Genomic DNA, 25384 nt, shown 5'->3' on the forward strand with positions numbered 1-25384 from the left:
ACAACAGAGCATTTTTGTTGAATTATGAGAATGGCCTAGCTAACAAAAAAGACGGTGTTCTGTTCGACGGGGTAGCTCAACTCGACAGAACAGCGGCAGTGCCAGTATCGCGGCGCTTGTTTGGCCCAAGACATCGGTTGCTAGGTAACATCTTGTTGCTTCATGAAGCCTGTCCCCCCCCCCCCCCCCCCCCTCTTTCATTCTCTCTTTCTTGGACTGAAATGCAGCGTTAAGCGAGGTAAGTCGTCATGACTCAAAAATATGATTTAATATAAACTTAGCAACCGCACCTAATGGGCAATAAAGCACATTTATGCAGACCAAGATCTATTTTACACGATAAACTCGTTGACCCCCTGTTTCCTTTGGTCATATTTGTGTTAAATATGGATTTAAAATGATTGAATTTATCTATTTTTACAGTCAGAACCTCGAATATGCCTGAAAGGTCTCCTACCGTCACCGTCACTTTGTGTGTAAGTTTGTTGGTCATTTGTCTACTATCACCAGCCTCAGCCTTTGGTAGCTACAGCTACACCTGTGAGAGCAATATAAAACTGTATCAACTATTCTGATTTGACATAAAGAATAATGTGCAGTTTTGCTTAAATTGCAGGAGAGGAAAATGATTCAAAAATATGCTTATCCTTGTGGCTGTACTTGGCAGTGGTGCAAATAAAGTTCTGCTCTCAGTTAAGTATGATGCAGTAGAAATGAATGTCTTCAATTCAAGCAGCATAGGGAATGACATCAGTTCAATCTGATTGGACACTTTAGTAATTGCTTTGAAATATTTATATTTACAAAATATAAATAGTGTGACATCATCGCTGCATCATTCCCTGTGTCAATCACCATTTATTGTAAATAAACTACAGCTACTCTTTTCTGTGCTTCAATTTTAAAAGCACTGTTAATGTAGCTATTTTGTTAATAGTGTATTTCATATATTGTAGACTGAATGCTCTCCACTCATAGACGTAGCAACAGAAGAGAAAGCGGACAACAACGATATGCTATTACCAGGCTGAATGCTAAAGAACTCGCAACATATCTTAGCCATCCCCAGATATGCAAATATGCCACCAAGGGGCTGTGAGCATCATGGGGATGACATCTGCCACAACGTTTAGTAAGTGTTAGAATCTTGTGGCAGTGCCACCATTGTCACTTTGTGCATTATCTTATTATATTTTGAAACATTACTCAACTTCAGTACATATTCTTTAATGTTTGACTTGCAGGGCTGGCAGTTTATGACACCTGGTACTCATAGGCATGTTTTACACTTTGCAATTTAGACAGGGAAAACATCAGCCATGGCCGCCGGCCCTGTGATCAGAAATTGGTGGAACAGCTGCCAGTTGGACAAATCTGACAATGACTCCAACAAAGAGGAGGGCAAGGAGGATGTAGCAGTGAAAAAGCAGCGTAAGGTGTTTTTCATGTGTTTACTGTCCCTAATGTAAAGAGATTTCTTTATTGGATTCTTTTGAGGCTGGTTTAAATATTTATAAAGTGGCCCTGAAGCCTAATTCCTGACCAATATTAAGCATAACCCGCAGTCAAATGAGAAAACTTGTTTTGAGAAGCTGATGGCAATGTTAATGAGAAAGGTATATCCACATACTTTATGATGGATGGAACAAGAGCTCAGAAATATAAAAAAAAGAATCAAAAATTTTGGAAGAGATGATTTCTGTGTCTCCTTAGTATCAATTACTCAGAGACTGCGAACCAGGCAGCTGCGTGTAGAGTATGATGGCGGACGCCCAGTTTTTAGTCTTCGAGCACCACTGGACCTGGTTCAGTTCCCATCCATCTCCAGCCCGCGTTGGCCAGAAGAGTGCGAGGTCATCAGTAATGCAATCCATCACATAGGTAATGTAACAAGGATGCTTTATTACCCCCCTGAATAGTCCATAAGGAATCTGATGTTTGACCAATTTAATATTCATGCTGCATTTCTGTTTCTCAGAGTGGGACCCTCCAATGCCTGAACCTTTCTACCAGCCAAGTGGCCATGAAAAGACACCCTTTCTATCTGGGGATGAGAGCAGACAAGTTGTCTATTGCATTGACCGGGGTAACGTTACATTACTGTACAGCAGGGGTCACCAACATGGTGCCCCACAGTAGCCACAAATTAATTTCCAGGTTTAACAAAGGTAGGTGACCTCTGCTGTACACTAATTGTGAATATTCTTCATATACTCATTGGCCAAGTCTAATGAGAGTCGCATCAAGTACACCTGTATAAAGATCGTAATGTTTACAACAACATGCTTAGAAATATCAATTCACCTTGAGAGGCTGTTTTCATAATTGTAAATACAATAGATGTAGATAAATTAGACCACCCAATACTAGAAACAGCTCTAAGTATTTGATAAATCACAACAATAAACATTGTTTAGATAACTCCTTAATCCCCCCAAAAAAAGCCAGAAAATTAATTGTGCAGGTGTTCCTAATGAAGTGTCATGAGTGTTGATTTAGACTAGAGAGACAAGTGAATATGGAATTTCATTCAGCCATCTTGTCAACTACTTATTTGGACATGTATTTTTATTTTTGTATTAGCACTTAGAATAACCGTAGAATTAAGTGCTCATTTGAATAACAGCAATAGAAGATTTGCTTGATGAAAACATTTATTCTTGACATCTTTTGTTCCCCATTCTTTGAAAGCCGACAAGAGTCCCTTCTTCACATGTTCTCGTGTTGGAGGTTCACGAGTATCTGTGAATAGCACCTCTTCTTCTTCTTATGACGTCCACCAGACAGACGTCTCACTTGAGTTTGAATCACGATTTGAGAGTGGAAATCTTCAGAAGGCTGTGCAAGTGTGAGTCTCTGATAGCGTTTCATCATTTTTTTTTTTACTCTATGGTTACCCTAACCTATGTGTCGTCTCCTGCTCAGGGGTCCCTATGATTATGAACTCACCCTGCGCACAGACATGTACACCAGCAAGCACACGCAGTGGTTTTACTTCCGAGTCAGGAACATGAAAGCTGGGGTGGACTACCGCCTTACTATCGTCAACTTGATGAAGCGCCGCAGTCTGTACACGCAGGGCATGAAGCCTCTGTTCTACTCTGAGAGAGCCGCTCAGGAGACCGCTGTTGGATGGAAACGTGTAGGCTCCAACATCACATACTACCGCAGTCAGGTTGGTGGCTTGAGATGAGTTCAAAAAAATTACATTTATGAGCTTCCTCACATGGTTACACAGATTTTAAACTATTGTAAATTGATGTTTTACCCTTGGCTAATCTGGTAGCAGGTAGGATGTTAAAAATAATTATACACAGCGTAATAGTATTAGACCGATGCCAACAGGGATTATTAGTAGTCAAGGAGGCCGATAACCGATATTCACACCGATTTTCATTTGTAGTAAAGGAGAAAATATTTGTGTCAAAATTAAAACCATCCATTTTCTTAACCGCTTATTCCTCACAAGGGTCGCGGGGGTGCTGGAACCTATCCCAGTTGGCTTTGGGCAGTAGGCGGGGTACACCCTGAACTGGTTGCCAGCCAATCGCAGGGCACACGGAGACAAACAACCATCCACACTCACAATCACACCTATGGACAATTTAGAGTGTTCAATTAACCTGCCATGCATGTCTTTGGAATGTGGGAGGAAAACGGAGTACCCGCAAAAAACCCACACTGGCACGGGGAGAACATGCAAACTCCACCCAGGAAGGCCGAAGCCCGGACTCGATCTCACGTTCAATGCACTGAGAGGCGGACGTGATGACCAATCATTCACCATGCCGCCCAAAATCATTTCAAATTTTCAACACTTTGAAGGTTTTTCTTTTAATTTTAAACATAAGGAATAGAGATGTAACAATATCCAAACGTATAATATCACGATATGAACCACACCATACGGTAATTATCGCGATATTCTGGGGAGGATGGTGACATTAAAAAAGGTCACAATATTGTAAAAAAAAAAAGAGCTCATACTAAAAAAAAACATATTGTGCTTTTGTACATAACTTTATTGCACATTAACAAACATACAATCCCTAATAACACTTAATATTGAGACACTTACTTGCTAATGTACGCACACATTGAGTTCCTCCACTTATTGACTCGATTCACAAGCATATTACGTTCCCCTTCATTTGACGATTAGTGTGGATTTTAAACATAGAAGGGCCAAAACATGCTGTATGAAAATTGAAAAGGCACTAAAAAATATAACAACCAGAGGGTGCTAGAACACGCACAAATGGAATATAAATTTGCCTTTTTAACAGATGTGCTGCTTTAATTATTGTTACATGGCGACGACGATATTGTGGCAGTTTTAATATCGCGATATCACGATATTTCCATTATCATAATCATATCATCATCCTAATAAGGAATAGGAATAAAGAATAATTGTTTAAAATTTATTTTTTTTAAATTAGAGAGCTTCCAGAGTCATCAGCATGTTAAGCTAAATTAGAAACTCCCTAAAGTTTTCTACTGTAAATAAACTTACATTTTAAAAAATATATAATTTCTTAATTATAAAAAAAACAAACAATTACAAGTTTAAGGAGTTCCCAGTGTCAGCATGTTTTTTTTATTAAGTGGAAATTTAAATACATAAATGAAAAGTTTCCTGTATCTCAGTGAGTGACAAATGCGTGCCAATGTACCTAATTTGGGGGTTTCGTCAGGATTCAAAAGACCTGAACATGTTTGAACACAAAATTTCTTTTCGACAAGTAAAAACTTTCTGGGAACATCTTACAAATACTGATGAAACCCAAAATTCGCTACGTTTGCAACCATTCTCTGTTCAGTGAAAAACCGGCCTTCAGATTCGTAAAAAGGCAGATGACAATATTTGTCAAAATGCCAAATATCTCTATAGTGCAACAGCAGAAATTGCCAAAAGTGTCAATATTTTTTTGGGCCACATGTTGCCACTTTTGTGAGATACTGACTGTATGTCTCATAGAGATCCATGTCTGTCCCAATTCAGAATGCAAAGGAAACCAATGAGTCAAGGACCCTTTACTCCCTGACATGGACTCTCCAGTTCCCATATGAATCTGACACCTGCTACCTCGCCCACTGCTATCCCTACACCTATTCACACCTACAGCGTTATCTCAGGCATATTTCATCCAACCCAGCAGTGGCGTCATACTGCAAAGTACGAGTCCTGTGCCACAGTCTAGCTGGAAACGCAGTCTACGTGCTCACGGTAACGTCACGGGCCGGCGACAAAGATGAAGATGTCAAATCCAAGAAGGCAGTGGTGGTCACGGCAAGAGTACACCCAGGAGAGACCAATGCATCCTGGTTGATGGAGGGATTCCTGGACTTCTTGCTGGGGAACTCGGATGATGCGCAACTTCTGCGGGAAACTTTTGTTTTTAAGGTGAGCAAGTTCAAAATATAACTATTTGTTTTTTGTTGTTTTAATGCAGAGTAGTGATGCAGTTCCAGGAGGTCCAACACTTTCTTAGACGTGTGGTATCAGTGCTTCATGCCAGGAATTTTAGACTTCTTCCCTATCATATGCCTCAGGTGGTGCCAATGCTGAACCCAGACGGTGTGGTGGTTGGCAATTACCGCTGCTCTTTAGCAGGCAGGGACCTCAACCGGAATTACAAGACTATGCTCAGGGATTCTTTTCCATGTGTGTGGCACACCCGGAACATGGTGGAAAAGTGAGCACTTTTCATTGTGTATTTTTTCGTATTTTATTGTATGGTAACTTTTGTCAGTCACTGCAGGCAACGTGGATTTAGCTCCCACTCAGTGACAGTAAACATGTGCAAGTCTGAATGGTTGTCTGTAGGGGTGTTAAAAAAAATTGTTTCGGCGATATATCGCGATATTACCGTGCACGATTCCCGTATCGATTCAATATGCGGCCAAATCGATTTTTAAACATACATTTTTAATAGAAATATTCAACAAAACTTCTTACTTGAGGTTAGCTTTTAAATCAAGTGTGCCATCTAGAGGAGTAAAAAAATATCACAGCTGCTTCATAAAGCTTTAATTGTCTGTCTGTCTGTCTGGTTAGCTGCTTAGCTAGCTAGCTGGCCCATTTAAACCAAGAGTGCCATCTAGTCAAATAATATCACAAGTGTTTCATGAAGCTTCATTTGTCTATCACTACTAATTAGAATTTTCAAAATTCAGAAGAAAAAAAATCGCAATAATCGATTTATAGATTCGTATCAAGATTAATCGGTATCTAATCGAATCGTGACCTATGAATCGTGATACGAATCGCCAGTTACGAGGCAATTCACACCCCAGTTGTCTGTGTTTTATGTGCCCTGTAATGGGCTCTTTGCACAAATCCACTACTTCCTGAACTCAATACCACTCCTTCATTTCCTGTCTTTCATGATTGGACAAGATGATTAATCCAGGTGTGCCTGACCTCAGTAACCGTGGCGACAATGGGCAGACACACCTGGATGAATCAATTTGTCCACTCATGAAAGACAGGAGTGGTATTAAATTCAGGAAGTAGTTGAGCTGTGCAAAGAGCCCATTGGCTGGTAACCAGTACAGGATGTATAATCCCACTTTTGCTTCAAATCATCTGGGATAGGTTACAGTTATTAAGTACAGTACAAGCAATTAGCAATCTACGTATTACAGAGTCGATTGCTATTGTATGTAATCAACCAGTTGTACTGTGTTAGTTTGGACTGAGGTAAGGACTCTCATTCAGGTGGGATTTGAGCAAAATGACAAATGTGTAAGTAACATCCATACTGGCTTATTCAGTAATTGCATGCTATTTTGCTTTGATCGACAAGCCATCAACACAAAACTCTGAGCTTACTGTTATTTCCTTCCTCAGATTGATGAAGCAGACAGATGTAGTTCTGTACTGTGACTTCCATGGACACAACCGTAAAAACAATGTCTTTATGTACGGTTGTAACAACCAAGAGGATTTGCCGAAGCTTCAGGAGAGAGTTTTCCCTCTGATGCTGAGCAAGAATGTCAAAGACAAGGTATTATTTGTCACAAAGATGCGATTCTTTTGGTCCGCACATGCGCAAAATTGCATTCAGAAATTCCCGCGCTCACCTTTCCGTAGTTCTCCTTTGAGTGCTGTAAATTCCAAGTGCAGAAAAGCAAAGAGGGAACCGGGCGGGTCGCCATGTGGAGACTTGGTATCAAAAATAGCTACACCATGGAGGCCACTTTTGGAGGTTCCACACTAGGTTGGTGTACACCTTCTCAATGTGTTGGTTTACAAGTATGCTTTGATTATGTTTTTTCATTGATTCATTTCATTTTTCTCATCAGGTGATAGGAAGGGAACCCATTTTACCATGCAAGATCTTAAGGCCCTGGGCTTTTACTTTTGTGACACCTTACTTGACTTTTGTGATCCCGATCCGACGAAAGTAAGTGAACAGCGCGCATCTCATCATGATGAAGTTGATCCAGACGCATGCATCTGATTCAATGGTTTAATTATGCCGCTTCAGGTGACTTACTGTCTAAAAGAACTAACAGCTCTGTTGAGAGCAGAAGTCAGAGAGCGGGGCAAAGAATTGGACATCGACTTCTCCATCTACGATTTGGAATCTGGGTAATTCATATATTACATTGAGTCACGATCTAGCAATATACGGAGCAGTGCTCAACATGAATGAAGATTTGTTAGAAAACCTTGTTTCCCCCAAAAAAATTCTAGCATACAAAGTTAAATAAACTAATGTGGGTCATTGTGTGCAAGTTTTTTTTTTCTCTCTCCTTTTTTCTGGAGAGGTCAGTATTGTTCATTCGTTAATTTTACCGATTTGACATGTCATCATCATTGCTCTCTCCTTTTTTTATTTTTTTTATTTTTACTTTTTCTATATATATTTATATTAATTTTTATTTTGTATGTGGGTGAAAATGTGTATGTGCGTGTGAGTGTGTATTCATTAGTTCACCAAAACCTATTTTAAAAAAAAAGCTAAATATTACACTACTGTTTATCCTTTATATTTATTTGAGTACATTTTAACCATATGTTTAATATAAAAAGAAAAGAAAAGACTTGAAGCCAGCTATAACCCAATTGAAAAATATTGAATTTACCGAATGAATGAATGTACCTCCCAAACAGAATCAATTTACGTTTTGACCGATTCCAGTCGATTAAATTTTAAACTGTTCAGCTCATTTACATTTTTTAAAATACATTTTCAGGGACAGTGAGATACTTTTAGTTGATGTTGATTATGGTTAACTTCCACATTTCTTGACCGATTCCAGTCGTTTAAATTTTAAACTGTTCAGCTCATTTACAAGAGTCAGCAGTCCCATTCAAAATTTCCGCGGGAATTTTTCTAGTTTACATTGTCATTCCTTAAAGTATATCGAAAAGTTGTCTTGGATGACATTGATTGTGTAGATTAACCCGAATCACTCATAACAATAACTTGACGTGGACATGGCATACTATGATCTATGTTATTAAATTCATCCTTTCTTTTGTTTTGCGTTTGCAGCACCAGTGGTTCCAATAGTTCTGATTCTGATGGACTTCCGTTACATTTGCTTGGACAGACGGAAACTGTAGACGAAGAGGTACATATGATGACGACCTGCTGCCATGGATACATGTTTCTACAGTATTTCTATAATATTTGTCAAGTAATAAAGAGATTTGGATAAAGTTGAAGAAAAATATGTCAATCTGCTGCTCCTCTCCTCAAAGCTATTTCCAGGTAAAAATAAGAAGAAAATGACTCGCAAAGAAAGAGACAGGCTGAAAAGTAGGATACAACCCGAAGACACTCAAGATATGGTCGGGCAAGATTACATTCATTTATTTATTCTGCAAATACTGGTAGATGTCAACTGTTTGGATCTTTGCAGGAGCCTGACTTTCAGCATGAGAACGCACAAGACAGCATCCAAGAAAGGCCACTAAGAAGACACCGAAGAAAACGGGAGGTATGACATATGGAATAAATGATATAGCTTATAATATAAGGTCTTGAATGGAATACACATGACTATATCACTATATCAATCATTTGCCTGCCAAGGTAAATATTCCAGACAAGAAAAGTGTGACTACAGTAGATACTCGTCATCTGGAGATCAGTCATGTGACCCTTTGGCAAGGCTTTGAAGCTCACAAGGTATTGACGTTCATCACTGTTGTCATTTAATATAATTTACCAACACATTAGCCGGTAAATTAATTAACTTGAAACTTACATTCAATGTCCCAACCTAAGTTTTGACTTAAAGCAGCTGCTCTTTGTAACAATTTGGCCAAAAATATCTTTACAGTAACCTTTTTATTTGACCATTTGTGACTGAAACATCTTCTAATTAGTAGGTTAACACTTAGCTGTTCTCAAAGGTTACTCCTACAAGCCTCAGGGCAATAGTTTTCAGATAGAATTCGGTTTAAATTTCCTGCCCTCTATCTGCGGATGTGATGTCATGTGCCCGTTATGTGAAGAATAGAAAAGCAGTTTCATTTTTCGGCCACAGGTGGCAGTAGTGATTCGAAAATTCCATGTTCTGTGTGAAGTAGCTTTAACGAAACAGTAGTTCTACAAGGCCCTGTTTTTTTCCCACCCTGCTGAAGATGCCTGAGTTTTTTTTAAGCCTCCTATTTAAGGTGAATGAACATCTCTGTAAAGACCAAACAAAAGTGGGGAAAAAAAGATGTGAGCCACCCAATTTGCCTTTGTGTCAGCTCATTTGTTGTTGTTGTTTATAGTTAAATCAGCAATTCCACCCCCACACGCCAATATCCATTAACCTTTGAGCTTTTAACTTTTTGAACTTGAACTTTGATTTGTTTATTGAACATATAAACAAGAAGCAAAATATATATATATATATATATATATATATATATATATATATATATATATATATATATATATATTTAAAAGAGAGAGAGAAAAAAAACTTTATACAAGCATCATTAGTCATTAGCACAGCACAGCTTACATGTTCAAAAGGGAGTAGGAACAAGTCAATAACTATCGAGTCCTACCCCCTTACAAAAAAACAAAAAACAAACAAACACAAACTTACACATAAACAGCTGCACTTATACGTGCATAGCTATGCCAACAGTATTGTACATTTAGTTGATAAGCATTTTAACAGATGTATAAATCAGCACAAAGGCTTATATATACATTTTTAATTGCACTCTATTTTCTACCTGATTTAAATATTGTTGTTGTACTTAGTTTTTATCCATCCTTTTAAACACAACCAGTGATTCACACCTTTTCAGGTTAATTCCAAAATGATTCCACAAATTGACATTTATAATTGTAACACACATTTGCTTAACATTTGTTCTTGTTTAGAATTTTTTATAGACACTTATACCCCTCAAATCATAGTCACTGGCTCTGATTTCAAACAGCTTCTGAATATTGTGGCAAAGTAGGTTGGTGTGTACCTTGTACATTACTTGAACAATTTTAAACTCAACTAGATCATAAAATTTAACTGTGCTTAATTTGATAAATAGTGAATTTGTTGGTTCTGTATATTTTGATCGGTTAATAATTCTTATTGGTCTTTTTTGTACTAAAAGTTAAGTATTTGTTTTGTAAGCATTTCGCCATATTTCCACACAATAGGTTAGATGTGGTAATAATAATGAGCAATATAATGTATACAATGACTTCTTATTCAAAAGATCCTTTGTTTTGTAAAAGATCCCCATAATTTTGGACACTTTCCTTTTAACATTGTCTATGTGGGACTTCCAGCTTAATCTTTCATCGATAACAACACCAACAAAAGTATTTTCATAGACTCTTTCTAATTCATTACAATCTACTCTAATTGTGACTTGATGCTTGACCTGTCTCGTGCCAAGAACTATAAACTATGTTTTGTTTTTTTAATTTAGAGATAATTTGTTGGTGTCAAATCAATTTTCTAATCATTTGAATTCATTTTCCATTGTAATAAGAAGCTGTTTCAGATTTATCTCCAGAGCAATAGAGAGTTGCGTCATCAGCAAACAAAACACTTCAAAGTATTTTGGAGACACAGCAGATATCGTTTATATTTAATATAAATAACTTAGGGCCAAGCACTGACCCTTGGGGAACGCCGTGAGAGATCATCAATTATTTTGATTGTATGTTGTTGAACTGCAAATACTGATATGTTATCTTTAACCAAATTAATATTTAAGGGATCTCACCAGCTATTAACTGTGCTCAAATGACTCAAGAGTCAAGGCAGAGGTGGAGAATCCAGGTCCAGAAAGTAAAAACCCTGCCACCGTTTGGCTTTAGTCACAGGTGCTTTTACTCAACCGGCAGGTAAACAAGCTGAACTAGAGGTCATTCAAACCACTAATACACCATGTACACTTTCATACAGTTATGTTCAAGAAATGGTTAAATACATTTATTACACTTTTTTGAAGAACTGTATATCTGGGCCATGACGGAGCCGGTCACTCAATTTACTGGCATGTCAAATTGTGAGTGAGAGCTGCGATTTTGGGGCTTGCACAAATACACAAAGCAAAAAAAAATTACAAAATAATCGACTTAGTGGCAACTTGAAATTTGAAAACTCCGTTGCACTCAAAAGTCAAGCTGTTCTAGCACCTGACAAGTGGAAACTTTGGCTATTTTAAATCAATGTTAATGTTTTTCAATGAAAGTTACACTGAAGTTTTCCAATGCGCTGTTTTAGGGTAAAAGTCGACGTGAGGAAATGAGGGCAGAAGCAGACGCGCGCCGCAAGAAGACAGCATGCTCAAACATCAACCCTTATGCAGCCTTTTCACCTCTCAGAGGTGCGTTTTGTATATTGCTTGTATCTAATGAGCACTTTTGCAGTGCATAAACCCCTTCAAAGAAATGCGAACATGCGCTGGAACGGCTCGTGACAGTCGTGCGTTTGTGTGTGCCGACGTTTGCTTAAAGCAGACGAACAAAGAGACAGAGCACAGTGGAGATACTCATCGAAGCTGCTGCACTTCAGTGCTCTCCTTCAACGTCCTCCGAGATTTTTGTACCCGGTCCAGCATCAGCTGCAGCAGCTTCATCAGCAACAGTATCATCATCAGCATCTCCAGCAACATTATCATCAGCAGCACCAGCACGGTCATTATCTACCTCATCAGGACCAGCATCGTAATCACCATCAGCAGCTGCAGCTGGAGGAGCATCCTCATCATCATGATCAGGAGCAGCAACAGCATCCTCATCGTCAGCGTTATTATCAACAGCAGCAGCAGAATTTCGCCTCTCGTGAGTGGTGCATCCTTCACGGTTTATTTTACACATGCGGAAGTGCCACGCTTTTAAATTTGTGCCTTTTTTTTTTAGGGCTGTCACCTGACAATGAAACATCTGACAGGTAAAATTTGAACCGCCAATTATGTGTTGTTGTTTTTTTGTCAGTTCAGACAGCTTCCCAAATGTCTTTTTGGTTTCAGTCATCATAGTCCCATGTTTCACATGGTTCCCTCGAGGCACTTGCCGTCAAGCACCAGCGAGGACAATGATCATCACAGAGACAGAAATTCCTTAGTGACGCCAAATCGTTACTATGTCCACCAGGATCTGCCCTCTGCACTTGCGGAAATGTCCAACAACAACAAATGGCAAAATATCAGCGAAGCGGACATTGAAGGTTGGTCTTTAAAATTGACATTGTTAAATTGGACTGCACAGGCCACAATATTGACATGAATTTGGAATGTTATTAGGTGAAATTAGGTCAAGCTCTACAGTTTAATGAGATCCCGCACATGTGCTGTTCCACAAACGATGCCTTTACAAAGACAATAATGTTTAGTTTTAATTTACATTGTCACAGGGGTATTCATTTACAAATGTGGCTGAAGTTTGCAGTGGTGTAAACCAATAACTATATACTGTTTTTTTTGTGTTTTATTTAGTTGGATTGCTGAAACATCTACCGTTTCGAGAGATGAACCGTCGAGATCTCATCTCAGAACTCTCTCAAAGAAAGCCCCTTTCCCACCCTCATTTTTTAATGCCTCTACTAAGATACACAGACCTTCAAGGACGTAGGTAAAAACTGTTAAGTACTGTGGATCAATGGATGGGTTTCTTGTCATTCTTTATATCAACATTTTCTATACTCAATTACTGACCAAGCTCCTCTTTCCCCCTGTATTTTGCTTTACAAAAAATACTTGATGTGGAACTCGCACCCCATTACATGTACCATTCTTTGAATATTTTTTTCTTCTGCCCCAACTTCAATAACAGCCATTTTATTATTTTATGGCTCTAGTTCAGTACTTCTCAAATTGGGTGGTGGGCCGCCCCTGGGGGGAGAGGGGGCGTGTGACCCCAGGGAACTTTTTTTATTTGCTATCCTACAATAAAAAGTATAATTACACATCCACTCCAGTAGGTGGCAGTGGCACTCTTATTGTCAGAAAGCATGCAAAAAGTTTTTCCAAGTTAAATCGCATAAACACTTTATGAAGCTGAATTTATGGCACACATTCCGTTATTATTCTCAACTTAGTGTCTTACCCATGTTGTACGAAGTAATCAGGACTTTTGTACTGATGCTTGGCTAATTTACGGACCTGCTTAATTTAAGTTTTGCAAGATGCGCTGACATCTTGCCTAATATCATGCTATGGTGACGGTTTGTGTGATAATTGAGGCAAATTATTTCCTTTTTTTTTTTAACCCATTTAATTTAGCATGTTTTTAATTTTTCCACAGACCGAGCAACTCGACTTCAGAAGACAGAAGACCAACGAGTGTTTTAGCCCCAAGGAATTCGCCTTCAGAAGACAGAGGACCAAAGTATGTTTTACCCCCTGTAAAGCCGTCCACATCCACAGAGTGACATGACGGTGAGTGAGGTGAGTGTCACTGTCAGGCTGAGGATATCAGGCCCTTGAATACAAGAAGAGCAGGTCACTGATGGCACTGCTGCAGTGAGGCCAGTTGCCATAAGACCATCCCAGTTTGTGGCACTTTACAGTATAATGTTGGGATTGCAGACATTCTGATCAGTGAATGGAACATCTTTAAATGGACTTGAAGGAACATGTGAAAGTATCTAGCTAACAGGATGCCACTGATGCTGAAGTCATTATATAGGGTGTGGTTTAACCTATTCTAAGATAACTTGACAATTTGACTTCAATGTCTAAAATTGAAATTATGCATGAAAAAAATTTTCATGATGGGAAAATAATATGGGTCAGGATAACATTTACTAATGAATACATTTAATAAACAATGTCAAAAAGTTAATGTTTTTATTATTTACAAACATACCAAAACAATATTACAAGCTGCTGACAAAATACAAAAATAAATATGCTTTATTTTTACTCATTCACTGCCATTGACGGCTATAGACGTCAAAAATTAATTTGAACTATTTCTATTAATTTCACATTTTTTTCCACTTTTGTTAAGAGTATGAAAACCTAGAATTGTTTTAATTGTACATTTAGAACAGATATCAAATTTGTGATAAATCGTGAGTTAACTATTGAAGTCATGAGATTAATTACAATTAAAAAATGTAATCGTCTGACGCCCCTAATTTTTAATAATCTTTCCTTTTCTTTTTCTTTTTATCAGGGGCATCAGGCGATTAATTTTTTAAAATTGTAATTAATCACATGACTTCACTAGTTAACTGAAGATTAATCACAAATTTTATATGTGTTCTAAATGTATAATACATTTTTTCTCGGTTTTCATACTCTTGTTAACAAATGTGGAAAAAAATGTGAAACTAATAGAAATAGTTCAAATGAAGTTTTGACGTCTATAGCCATCAATGGCAGTGAATGAGTTAATGAATCCATTATTTATATTTTACAAAACCAAAATGTGACGTTGTGCTTACAGAGTCTTGGACGTTTGAGGTGTTTTGATGTGTCCTAATGTGTGTGAAGTTTCAATCAAACTGGCGGAGATGGAATTGACTTTCTGTATGTCTGACCAAGTCCCGGAGAGCCACAAAACCAGCAACAGCCTGGAAGATTCAAGCGGAAAAAGGATTTTACTCAAGTAACTCACTCATTCTCAAAAATGGAGATGATGGAAGTACCGACGTGACGTCCCACAATTAAGAGCAGCAACATACCTGAGTGATGATGAAAAGCGCTAAAACGATGTGAATGCCTCTCTCCAGGGGCTGTACAAGAATGCCCTCATTGAAAAGCTGAAAGAGGATTTGTGGCAACTGCAGCAAGATGCTCAGCAGCCAAAATCCAGCCAACTCTGCCACCTCCCACAAACAGAAAATAGCATCAATATTGTTTAGCAACCTTGTGCTCATCGAAGTAAATGCATTCTCAAAATGTTATTGCTGATGTGCTACCTTTTCACGCAGGTTCCCCACATAGCCAAGATAAAGTCTGATGGCCTCAATCACAGTCATCAGGATGAGGACAGTCACAAGGATGAACTTGTAGTAGTCAGGCAAAGCAGAATACTACAAAAAAATCGTGGTTAACAAACAATGAATTGTAGATAGTTTAGGGTGACCATATTCCCATTAAAAAAAAAAAAAAGAACACTTGACCCGGCCTTGAAATTGTGGTACCAGTCAGAGTTACATAGTGTACTTCACCTCCTATTAGTCACTCAATGTCAACCGGACATTTTCATGAATTTATAAAACCCCCGACCGTTTGAACAGGGCGTAAGAAAATGGTCTGTCCTCCCAAAAGAAGATGTCTGTTCACCATAATAGTTGAATGTTTTAACGCACTAGCTGACTTTAGTTGGACAAGAGGTGGAGGACACCCAGGACTGGCTGCCAGCCAATTGCAGGGCATATGTAGACAAACAGCTTTTTACAATCAATTCATGATTTAGTCTTACATTAATCTACAATGCATGCTTTCAGAATGTAGAAAGTGTGTGGTGGATTCTCTCGGCTGCTGTAAATCAATCGCTGGTGTGCATTTTAAAATGTCAAATGCCACCCCACCTCGCCAGGCCCCTCTTAAAGGCGCATATCTAACACACACTTTTTTTGGGGGGGTTGCTCCCTTACATTTACAAAGCATTAAAGTGTTTTATTTAGCCCAATGAACTTATTTAGGTGCATTCTCGTGAACTTCAACTCCTTGTCTTTCTTGCATGTTATTAGACTCTTGTATTGACAAACATGTCGTCTAAATAACATTAATAGCTAAACTTTTATTCATATTCAGAGACAATATGTTGACGTAGGCCGTTCACGTGTTTCGTACTTTGAGGTGCAGCATGACAATTTCACTGATCCACCACAGGGGGAAGAACCACATGTTAAAGAACAGAGACATCTGGAGGGGCAGACTTGCCAGAACTCGCTTGTCTGGGGAAAAACAAACAGACACCGAGAGGTGACTCAAGTGTAGTTGCTGAGTCTAAAATTGAGAACGCTAGTTTGATCCAAACAAACAGCATTCCGATCGTTAGTCATGCTAGCTCGCTGCTATGCTAGCTGCGTGTTGACTTCACCGTGTGCTGACGACGTGTAGCGCTCTTTCGTTGGAGATTGACTCTGGTCCACAAAGACATTACGAGAAAAATCCTCCAAACGTCTTCTGATGGTTTCTGGTATGTCCATTGTTTAAAGAGCGATGGTTCGCGCAAACAAAACCGGAGAAAAGCGACACTCCTCTTCCTGTTCGCAGACAGCAAAGGCTGCTCTTGTCTCCATGGCAACCAAGCACCAGTGGCACCACTGGTTTTCTGCTTTGTTGTTTTGGGGCTACATTCTCCCAATGCACTCTTAAAACAACAACCTTGGTTTTTAATACACTAACACTGATTAGTTAACATGATTTTATTTTTGAAAGATAATCAAATACATTAATTGGGTCAGCACAATTATACACTAAATCAGAGGTGGGCAAACTTTCGCTTCTTAAAAATAGACAGGACGAAAGTAATTCGTTGATGAGTTTAAAAAATAGTTTATAAATACATTTACTGATAAAATAATGTTCCTTCAAATTTGGTTGTATTACAAATTATTGTTAATTATGAATACATTTAAATACAGTAATCTAAATTGAAAAATATGTAAATTTTATTTGAATAATAAGGGTTAGGGTTAGAAAATCTCATTTTAAAATTTAATGTTTGATGATTTATCAATTATGTTATAAATACATAAAACATTGAAAGCTTTTGAAACATTTTACTTTAGACCAACAGATGGTGCTGTTGTTGCAACACTGGTTATTTTTGGCCTGGTAGGAATACCAGTTGCAAGCCCAAGTGTAAACTTTTGAAACGTTTTACTTTAACCCCAAGGCGTTATTGTGACCATTTTTGGGGTCTTTGTTGGTTCTGATCAAGCCATTTCAAAATAAAATACTGCCCACGGGTTAAGGGGAGAGATTTGTCTTAAAATTATTCACACAAATATATTCGTGATTTTCACGTTTTTCAAATCCACAAATGTATGCGTGATTTTCACGTGTTTGTTAAAGATGCATTGTGCAGTTTTAAAAGGTAATATTAAAGGTTTTTCTATATCATGCATGCTACACCAATGCCCACGTAAGCACGAAGAGCCCTGACTGTTTTGCTGTGACTGCACCTATCAGCTTTTATCTTCCCTTTTTAGTAGTGTGTGGACCCTCAGACTCCTCAATTTCTTTGGGGAGGGGAGGGGCGGAGTATTTCTTGCCTCATTTGAAGTAATGTCTACGTTTGTCAACTGTGGCTATCGCTTTAAGATGGTGCAGTACTCATACGTTTACCATGAGTGTGCCTGACAGATTCTGCAGTTATGCTTTGGGCCAGAGGTGGCAGTCACGAGTAAAAAAAAAAAGAAGTGACAAACTGCACAAAGATCCTGTAACGTATGCATTTATCATGACTCACCATTTGTAAATGTTCAATTCTGCTTGAGAATGTTGCGAATCGGCGGGTACGCGCGTCTATTTTTGTAACAAACCACATTGTTTCAAGATATTCACATAGGGCAGTTCTAAATAAACATTAAAGCCCCACAAAGCAAGTTTCAGTTTTCCTTGATTACATGTTACATGATCTATTCTGTTACAGCCATGGGACATGCAGCGATCGATGTAAACAAACACAATTTAACAAGATGGAGTTCATTCATCTAATGTAGCACAGTAGTTGTGATAGTTTTAACACTTTTATTAAAGCAACACCTTGATAAAAACAAGTTTAAAGAAGTTCTCCCATTGCCGACGAGCTCTTGGTAAGATGCTGACAATTTAAAGTGCATAAACAACGATGTCATGACAGTGCATGCGCACACTGGATGCAGCCTGGCTATTCCGATTGAACTATTTACATGGGCTACGTTCACACTAGAGGAAAACACGACCCAGATCGGATTTTTTTTTTTTGCCCAAATGCGACTTGTGTCTTTTTTATGTCAGTCTGAACGGCTCAATTCCGTTTTTTTCACATCCGACCTGGGTCACTTTCATATGTGGTCCTAGATCGGATACGTATCCGAATTTTAGCAATGCGACCACAGTCGCATATATCCGACCTCGACGTCATCGACGTCCAATATGCGCTCCACGCGGGCGGGGGCATTAAGCTTGATTTATGCCTGACGCATCCACGAGGTCCGCACGTCTCGGGAGACTTATGTGAATCAGCAAAGTTGTTTCGATTAACATGTTGTGACTTTATATTTGACTTTAATTTAATTCCAGTTGAAACGTGAAGTATAAAGATGACATTTGCGGTGGTGATATTAGTAATTTAGCCACGCAGACGGCTCATTTATGCGCGTGGCAATGACGTGACGTCACCGTTAGGGAGAGAAAAAAAAGGAGAGATCTCCGTGAGATGAGGCGCTGAACAGGCTAGCCTCATTTTCACTAAATATTATTTCTACCTCCTCCTGCATCACTCCTCTGTAGATATGAGATGGTAAAAATATTAGCCCAGATGACGGACTTATAAAAAAAAGTCCGTGGCCCTGGCACGCTGGATCATGCGTATTTACTTCCGCAAACACAGCGCTGTGAGTGACGTATTTCTTCTGCGCATGCGAGTCCCTTTGGGGACACACTACGTTCACACAGCAGACAGACTGCGGTCGCAATTAATAGGTAATGTGAACGCTTATTCAAAAAATGAGCATTAAGACCTGCAGTGTGAACGTAGCCATGATGCTCGTATAGCTTGCGTATGCTTTCACAGTTACTCACAAATCACCATAAAACAACAAAGGTACATTCAATTTGACACAGCAATAAGCAGCGCCAGCGCCGCGTAGAGATGACTTTTAAAGTCTGTCAGATGATGGATTCACAAGAGTTGTTTGTGTACGAGCGGTCCACAGTGTCATAATACCGCAGGCAAGCTTTGTACTGAAGAAGCTTTTCTGTTAGTGGGCTGATTGTCAGCGATTTACCCCGCACACTCAGATCCATGTACCTGGGAGAGGAAAACACTCTTTAAGAAGGTTTCAAAACAACTGGCAGTACATGTATACACTACATACAGATAATCATAACTTTCTGGACAATAGTATACTTTAGCATACTGGTATAAATATGACATCCTCTTCTCTACAACACAATGACATGCTGTATATAAAAAAAAACCCGATAACAACCTCTATTTAAAATTTATTCTTATTATTATTTTTATAAATATCAACCTCAATTAGCTATTTAACCCTGACATTTGGCACATTTAGGATATTTTCACTTAGGGGTGTACTCACTTTTGTTGCCATGTTTAGACATTAACTGCTGTGTGTTAAGTTATTTTGATGGGGCAATAAATTCACACTCTTAAAAAACTACACATTAAAAATTTGACATAATAAAACAAAGTGTAATTTCTTCAGTTTTGTTCAATAAAAATGGGAGAGGTGTACTCACTTTTGTGAGCTACTGCTATGAATTTGATCATGTCCTACAAAGACTCATAATATGTGGGCCTTGAGTGAGACGGTCAGAGTGTCTGTCAGATTAACACTATAGCAATTTGCCGAGCTTATACACATATTTGCAATAAAGTTAGACCAAATGATGCCGTTTTTAGGCAAACCAGATGAGGACATGTGTGTGTAGTATTATTAGTAATAATAATAAATAATAATAATACACTCTAAAAACAGCTGGGTAAAAAAATAACCCAACGATGGGTAAAAAATGGACCGACTCAACTTTGTGTCAAGAAATTGTTCTTTTAGTGTAAAACAACTCATAAATATTGGCCAGATCCTTTACTTGGGTCAAAAAATTGAGTCATTTTGTATAAAACAACCCAGAAAGTTGGGTCAAATTGATAAAGTGTAATGGTCCATTTTTGATCCATAATTGACAAAACTGTTTTTAGAGTGTAAAAAAAGCAAATAACATGGCAATGTACAGAAAGGGACATCATTTGTAATACGAGTGTTCAAGGATATAATTGCTTATGATAATTAATGCACACATGAAAAATAATGTGGTCATACAGTGAAAGCGAGAAAGAAGATCTCAGCGGAATGTACTGAAGATAAGCCCCCACATCCTGCCTTTCAAGAGAATCTGCATTCAGCATGAGGAGAAAATTTTTCAACCCAAGAGCATCAAAATTCTACTACAGTAAGAATTTCGAGGCTGAGGTCATGACCACTAGCATTTCAACCACCTTCTGCTTTAATTTGGCCTATTTGAGACTCCTTGCTCATGACAACTGCAGTCTGCAAACTGACTTCTCTGATACAAGGATCTTGAAGGCAGACCTAGTTATATTTGTTACTTTTGTGTCATTCCAGTACCTGTGAGATATACCCCAGTACACCAAAGTATTTATCGTCATCAGCGTGGCCATGAGGAAAAAGAAGCTCTCCAAATTTCCATCGTGCAGGACGTTTGGATAAAAGGAACCTGCAGTCAAGCATTGCTGTGTTTTAAATGACATTGAATCGACCTTGAAGGATTTTAAAAAATGCTTCTATGAGCACTTGTTCACCTCCAGACATGAAGTAGACCAACTGAATGCAGATAGCTCCTAGGAAGCAGCCTCCTCCGTAGGACAGCGTGAGAAAGTGGAGGGAGATTCCTCGGATGTGCCCAGGAGTCAGCTGGAAAGAGATGAGGGAACCTGCCGTAGAAGAAGCAGAGACATTCGAGGATGCTGCTCCAACAGGTCTCCACACCGGCCTACCTTTCACTCACATGCTGGCGTAACCAGAGCCTCAGCCAGTCCGAGAAGAATGTACTGCGGCGCCAGCTGGAAACACGGCATGGACGATACTTGCAGAACCTTCCCGGAGAGGGTTTGCTCCACCAGGGGGGAAGCTTTCCTGCGCAGCTCCGATAAACCTGCCACCAGGACGGACAGGGCTGCACATGCATGTCCCAGAGCTGTAAGGGGAGGATTAGATAGGGTGGGGTGATGAGACAGGGGGCTGCAGAATGGGAGTTGCAAGACAAGTCATTTCAAGAGAGGAGAGGGAGGACAACAGAGGTAGAACAAAAAGAGACATATTTAGATGAAGATGACGAAACACCGTGTTGCGTCACTGGCGGTGCGCAAAGGCGAGTACTCACTAATCACTCTCGTGGGTGCCAGCGGAGTTTTGGCCATGGAGAGAGAGTAGCTGTTCACACACTCCATCAGCGGGGCCAACACGAGCAGAGGTAAAATGCTGATCACGTTCATAGTGCCGATGGGCAACAGGACGTCACTCAGGTGAAGGTTGGAGTTCATGGCTTGGATGTAGTATCCAGACGGGATCTGCGTGGAAATACAGAAATGACCCTCTGTTGTACTTCTGTACAAATTTGCTAAAATTATCAATATTATACATCATTATTTATCAAATGAATTGTGAATGAATTAAATTAAATGATCACTTCACTGGTAAGCTTGGCCCTCGGAGGGGCACCATGTTGGTGACCCAAACTTGATTTACTGACTTGCCTGAGTGACACAGGCTCTGTATATCAGTTGGAGTCCATAAAGAGGGAAGAGCTTGGCCAAGACTTTGACGTTCTCAACGTGAGTCTCGCTGTACCGGCCGCCATTGTTCTCCTTAGCCCGGTCCAACCAAGATGGCACATCTCCACTGAGGTGGCGGTAGTGAAGGCAGCACATCTTGAGGGAGTTTAAGAAAACGCCAAGCGTGGTCAATAAAGATCCGCCTTTGACAGAAGCAAAAAGACATTGGGATGAGGTGCCATATAAGCCAAAAATGACATTTTCCTCTTAAACTTAAAAAAAAAAAAATCTTTCAACCACCTCTTTACCTTTTTTTTTCTTTTTATGTACTCTAAAGTATACAGTTTGATGGGGAAAAAAACACAACCAAAGAGGAAGGTCTAAGCAATTATATTAGATTATAGGAAAATAGTAAAAAAACAAAAAACGTCACCTAAACCAATTTAAGATTACAAATTGAATTGGTGACCAATTTAAAAAAATCACTTCAATTGGTAACACACAAATGAATCAAGTTAATCCAAAGTGAATACATTTAATTTAATAAATTATTAGTTCAATAAACTTAATATATTCACTTAAATTAATCAAAAATTAAATTAATCCAAAATTAATCCAAAGTAAATATATTTAGTTTACTGAACTCATAATTAATTAAACAATATATTCATTTTGTATTAACTTAATTCAATTGTGTGTTACCAACTGAAGATACTTTTTTTAAATTGGGCAACAATTCAATTTTTTTTTAACAATTCTCTTTTTAGGGTGTATGATATTCTTGGATAAAATCAGAAGATTGAAAAGGTGTGCGCTTTTTTTCTTTTTTAATTTTTTTAATTAATTTTTTTACCTTTCTTGGGTTTGTAGGTGAGTTTGTTGCGCATCATGTGTATGGCAATGAGTGCCAGCAGTGCAGAGGTGAAGGGGATTAGGAAAGCCAGATTTTTGGCCACAGATTGCTGGATGTAAGCAATACCCAGAAACACAACAGTGGAATTCAGGTTGACCAGCCAGTAGAACCTAAACACAGTAAAGTAAAGTACAAAGTACAAATTGCTTGTTTCAATTTGAGCTATAGGTTATCTGCACCTACTTTTAACATCTTAAACAGGCACATTGTAAGGCTAACTAACTAACAAACTATATGTCATATTTGCACAATAATTACTGCACCCAACATTTAAAGTATTTTCTTTTTCTTGATGCTAAATAAATAATACATTTAAACGAGTTTCAAAATCGAAATGTGTACTTACTTGTTGACTAAATGGACAACTTTACAAACTGTATCTGCATCACATACCAATTGAAGAAGCCCAGTAGCTGATACTGATTGTAGCTCTGCAGGCTGTATGCTCCCAAAGGACAAAGAATGGCCCGGATGCCGCCAATGCCCAGCGCAGCAGCCAGCAGGCCGGTGTAGAACAGGGCCTGCTGCTCATGAGGTTCTAACTTATGACTCATATGATGAGTGTCGATGTAGAAATCTTCAAAAGGGAATGCTACCACTGGTAACATTGCTGTGCCTATGGAAAATATAATTGAGTCATGAAACATCAACATCACACTGGGCTGTAATTGAATTGGATGTGAGGTCATAAGGTAAACATAGGGAATCACACTGTGTACAGATATAGAGTGAAACCTCAGTTGACGATCTTAACTCCACCGTATATAATTTGAGAAAATAAAAAATTGCTCAGAAATTCCGAAGCCGAAACTCCGCCACAATGTGAACCCTCGCAAACAAAAACAAGAAAAACAAACGTTGACTTTGTCTTACCAAAGAAATGAAGAAAAGCACACAAGTAGAGCACCTTGGTTCTTCCTAGCCAGGTTTCAGCAAACCAGCCGACCAGCACAGGCGTCAGCGTGCTGGCTCCGATGAAGCACAAGTTCACTGTTGCGGCCAAGTAGTTGTCATAGCCGAGCTTTACAGTGCAAAAGAGAATCATGTTGCATACGATGCCGAAAAATGTGAATCTTTCACATAGCTCCACCAGCAGAACACAAATGATGACTTGGAGCTTCTTGCGGCCCCCGCGTGATGCTGTCCGGTCTGGACGTGGTGTCTCGGAGAGCCGCCTCAGGTGGCGTTTGCCCTCGGGCAGTCTCTGAACTTCTCCTGCCACCATCCCTCCTGCAGAACGGTGACCGGGCTCCCTCATGAGATGGATGCTGTCTGTGAAACAGCAAAGCTCTGAATGTGAAGTCTAGACCTTCTAGGAAAAGAGCAGCAGGGGCTGGGCTGAGTGGGCATACAAAGCATCAGACACAGCCGTGTTCTACACGTGCTGATGGCTGACTATTGCCCACTTTTATTACCTTACTGATTTAATGTTTCAGACGATTGCCTTGCAGTCGTCTGACACATCATGAAAAACGGCATCCGTCAGGAAAAGTGATAGATTTAGAGAGCAGTCCAGAAATAGTTCTGTGATGACCAACAACATACATGCATTTGGTCGGTTTATCTTTCCATTCAAACAACTTCACTTCTGTCTTAACACGTGTAAAGTTTGAAATATAGCACTAAACATAGGAACAAACAGTTTGTGTTAATATGCTCTTAAGTACTTGAAAAATAAAGCAGATCAGCTCAACGCCATAACAAAATATAATTCCCTTTCACACATAAGAAGCACTCACTAAATACCACAACCCTTTGTGAAAACAGTCCAAACTCATTTTGGCACGCTTGCTGTATTTAGGCTGATGATGTTAAGTGCGAGTGAAACAGAGGGCACACACGTAAACACCAAACAGGTCTTAAGTGTAGCAAAACAACCGTCTGCTGCCTTCCATTAATCAGTAAAATGTACTTGGGAGTCCTTCTCAAATAGGGGGGCACGCCCCCGTGAGATGCCAGCGGGGAGGTGGGTGCGTGTGACTCCATGGAATTTTTTTTGGGTGGGTAATAATATTTTTAAAAAGTGTAATTGCTCATCCACTACAATAGGTGGCAGTGGTGCTCTCGTTGTTAGAGAGTGCACAAGGAATATTAGCTTTTCTTCAAACGTGTACTTAGAACAATTTTATAGACGACATACCATTTACAGTCATGACGGAGAGTTGGAGAGGGAGGGGGGTTGTCGCAAAATAGTTTCTTTTTCCTGGGGTAGCGTAACATAGAGTAAGTGGCACTGTGGTACGGTAAATGTTAAACTGGGCAGTAAGTCTATGTGACAGTTCTCAAATGCAGCTGCCTTATTCCAAATATTTTCTCGCTTTTATTTTTATAAACAACATCACTATAGTTGGAGTGTGCAGTGCTGTAAAAATGACAGATGACAGAAAAAAATCTACACACCCCGTTCAAAAGCTAGGTTTTGTGATGTAATTAAATGAGATTGTACGATCATTAAAAAGAAAGTCCGCCATCAATTTGACCTATAACCTGTAAAACTCAACTGGAAAAAAAAACTTTTCAAGACGGTAAGTAAAAAATAAGCAATTTTTCACGTGCAAGAGTG

The 25384-nt window shown here is 39.1% G+C and overlaps 3 protein-coding genes across 14 annotated transcripts; 1 reads left to right on the top strand and 2 right to left on the bottom strand.

The window, feature by feature from the left end:
* Positions 1 to 202: 202 nt before the first annotated feature.
* Positions 203 to 16665, top strand: agbl2 (AGBL carboxypeptidase 2). Of its 10 annotated transcripts, none has more exons than XM_077567269.1 (26): positions 203 to 238; positions 424 to 476; positions 617 to 692; positions 957 to 1132; positions 1302 to 1431; positions 1714 to 1881; positions 1979 to 2086; positions 2692 to 2848; positions 2926 to 3175; positions 5006 to 5407; positions 5557 to 5699; positions 6857 to 7013; positions 7100 to 7226; positions 7312 to 7412; positions 7497 to 7600; positions 8511 to 8589; positions 8720 to 8809; positions 8881 to 8958; positions 9054 to 9149; positions 11707 to 11809; positions 11940 to 12266; positions 12345 to 12375; positions 12455 to 12651; positions 12920 to 13055; positions 13728 to 13870; positions 14877 to 16665. In XM_077567269.1, the coding sequence occupies exons 5-25, from the start codon at positions 1320 to 1322 to the stop codon at positions 13852 to 13854; spliced, it is 3093 nt and encodes a 1030-aa protein (XP_077423395.1). In that variant the 5' UTR covers positions 203 to 238; positions 424 to 476; positions 617 to 692; positions 957 to 1132; positions 1302 to 1319; the 3' UTR covers positions 13855 to 13870; positions 14877 to 16665. The 10 variants fall into 10 exon arrangements, 6 of the variants coding, with proteins under 6 accessions (XP_077423395.1, XP_077423396.1, XP_077423390.1 ...); XM_077567270.1 differs by having other exon boundaries at positions 979 to 1132; XR_013294340.1 differs by lacking the exons at positions 617 to 692; positions 957 to 1132 and having other exon boundaries at positions 213 to 238; positions 12920 to 13051.
* On the bottom strand, positions 14242 to 16700 carry tmem17 (transmembrane protein 17). 2 transcript variants are annotated; one of them, XM_077567277.1, is made up of 5 exons: positions 16493 to 16700; positions 16232 to 16367; positions 15352 to 15465; positions 15115 to 15258; positions 14242 to 15003 (listed from the first exon to the last, which is right to left on the bottom strand). In XM_077567277.1, exons 1-5 carry the CDS (start codon positions 16588 to 16590, stop codon positions 14926 to 14928), a joined length of 570 nt encoding a protein of 189 aa, XP_077423403.1. In that variant the 5' UTR covers positions 16591 to 16700; the 3' UTR covers positions 14242 to 14925. The 2 variants fall into 2 exon arrangements, with proteins under 2 accessions (XP_077423403.1, XP_077423402.1); XM_077567276.1 differs by having other exon boundaries at positions 16232 to 16335; positions 16482 to 16698.
* Positions 16701 to 18125: 1425 nt separating this feature from the next.
* slc15a5 (solute carrier family 15 member 5) lies at positions 18126 to 24145 on the bottom strand. Of its 2 annotated transcripts, XM_077567272.1 has the most exons (9): positions 23695 to 24145; positions 23215 to 23437; positions 22762 to 22931; positions 21891 to 22111; positions 21518 to 21704; positions 21132 to 21375; positions 20937 to 21068; positions 20743 to 20851; positions 18126 to 19403 (listed from the first exon to the last, which is right to left on the bottom strand). In XM_077567272.1, exons 1-9 carry the CDS (start codon positions 24077 to 24079, stop codon positions 19377 to 19379), a joined length of 1698 nt encoding a protein of 565 aa, XP_077423398.1. In that variant the 5' UTR covers positions 24080 to 24145; the 3' UTR covers positions 18126 to 19376. The 2 variants fall into 2 exon arrangements, 1 of the variants encoding a protein (XP_077423398.1); XR_013294344.1 differs by lacking the exon at positions 18126 to 19403 and having other exon boundaries at positions 20744 to 20851; positions 21143 to 21375.
* Positions 24146 to 25384: the final 1239 nt, after the last annotated feature.

Source organism: Vanacampus margaritifer, chromosome 6 (genome assembly GCF_051991255.1).
Source record: "Vanacampus margaritifer isolate UIUO_Vmar chromosome 6, RoL_Vmar_1.0, whole genome shotgun sequence".
NCBI classification, from domain to species: Eukaryota; Metazoa; Chordata; class Actinopteri; order Syngnathiformes; family Syngnathidae; genus Vanacampus; species Vanacampus margaritifer.

Excerpts from the sequence above, each read along its gene's own strand:
- tmem17 (XM_077567277.1), bottom strand. The coding sequence starts at position 16,590 with ATGGACATACCAGAAACCATCAGAAGACGTTTGGAGGATTTTTCTCGT. Across the intron at positions 16,368-16,492 it reads ACGAAAGAGCGCTACACGTC|TCACCTCTCGGTGTCTGTTT; the intron begins GTCAGCACACGG and ends ACTACACTTGAG. Across the intron at positions 15,466-16,231 it reads TTGTCATGCTGCACCTCAAA|TATTCTGCTTTGCCTGACTA; the intron begins GTACGAAACACG and ends ATTTTTTTGTAG.
- agbl2 (XM_077567264.1), top strand. The coding sequence starts at position 438 with ATGCCTGAAAGGTCTCCTACCGTCACCGTCACTTTGTGT. Across the intron at positions 12,267-12,344 it reads GCAGCAGAATTTCGCCTCTC|GGCTGTCACCTGACAATGAA; the intron begins GTGAGTGGTGCA and ends TTTTTTTTTTAG. Across the intron at positions 12,652-12,919 it reads CAGCGAAGCGGACATTGAAG|TTGGATTGCTGAAACATCTA; the intron begins GTTGGTCTTTAA and ends TGTTTTATTTAG.
- slc15a5 (XM_077567272.1), bottom strand. The coding sequence starts at position 24,079 with ATGAGGGAGCCCGGTCACCGTTCTGCAGGAGGGATGGTGGCAGGAGAA. Across the intron at positions 23,438-23,694 it reads TGCTTTTCTTCATTTCTTTG|GCACAGCAATGTTACCAGTG; the intron begins GTAAGACAAAGT and ends TATTTTCCATAG. Across the intron at positions 21,376-21,517 it reads GGCACCCACGAGAGTGATTA|CCCCCTGTCTCATCACCCCA; the intron begins GTGAGTACTCGC and ends CCCATTCTGCAG.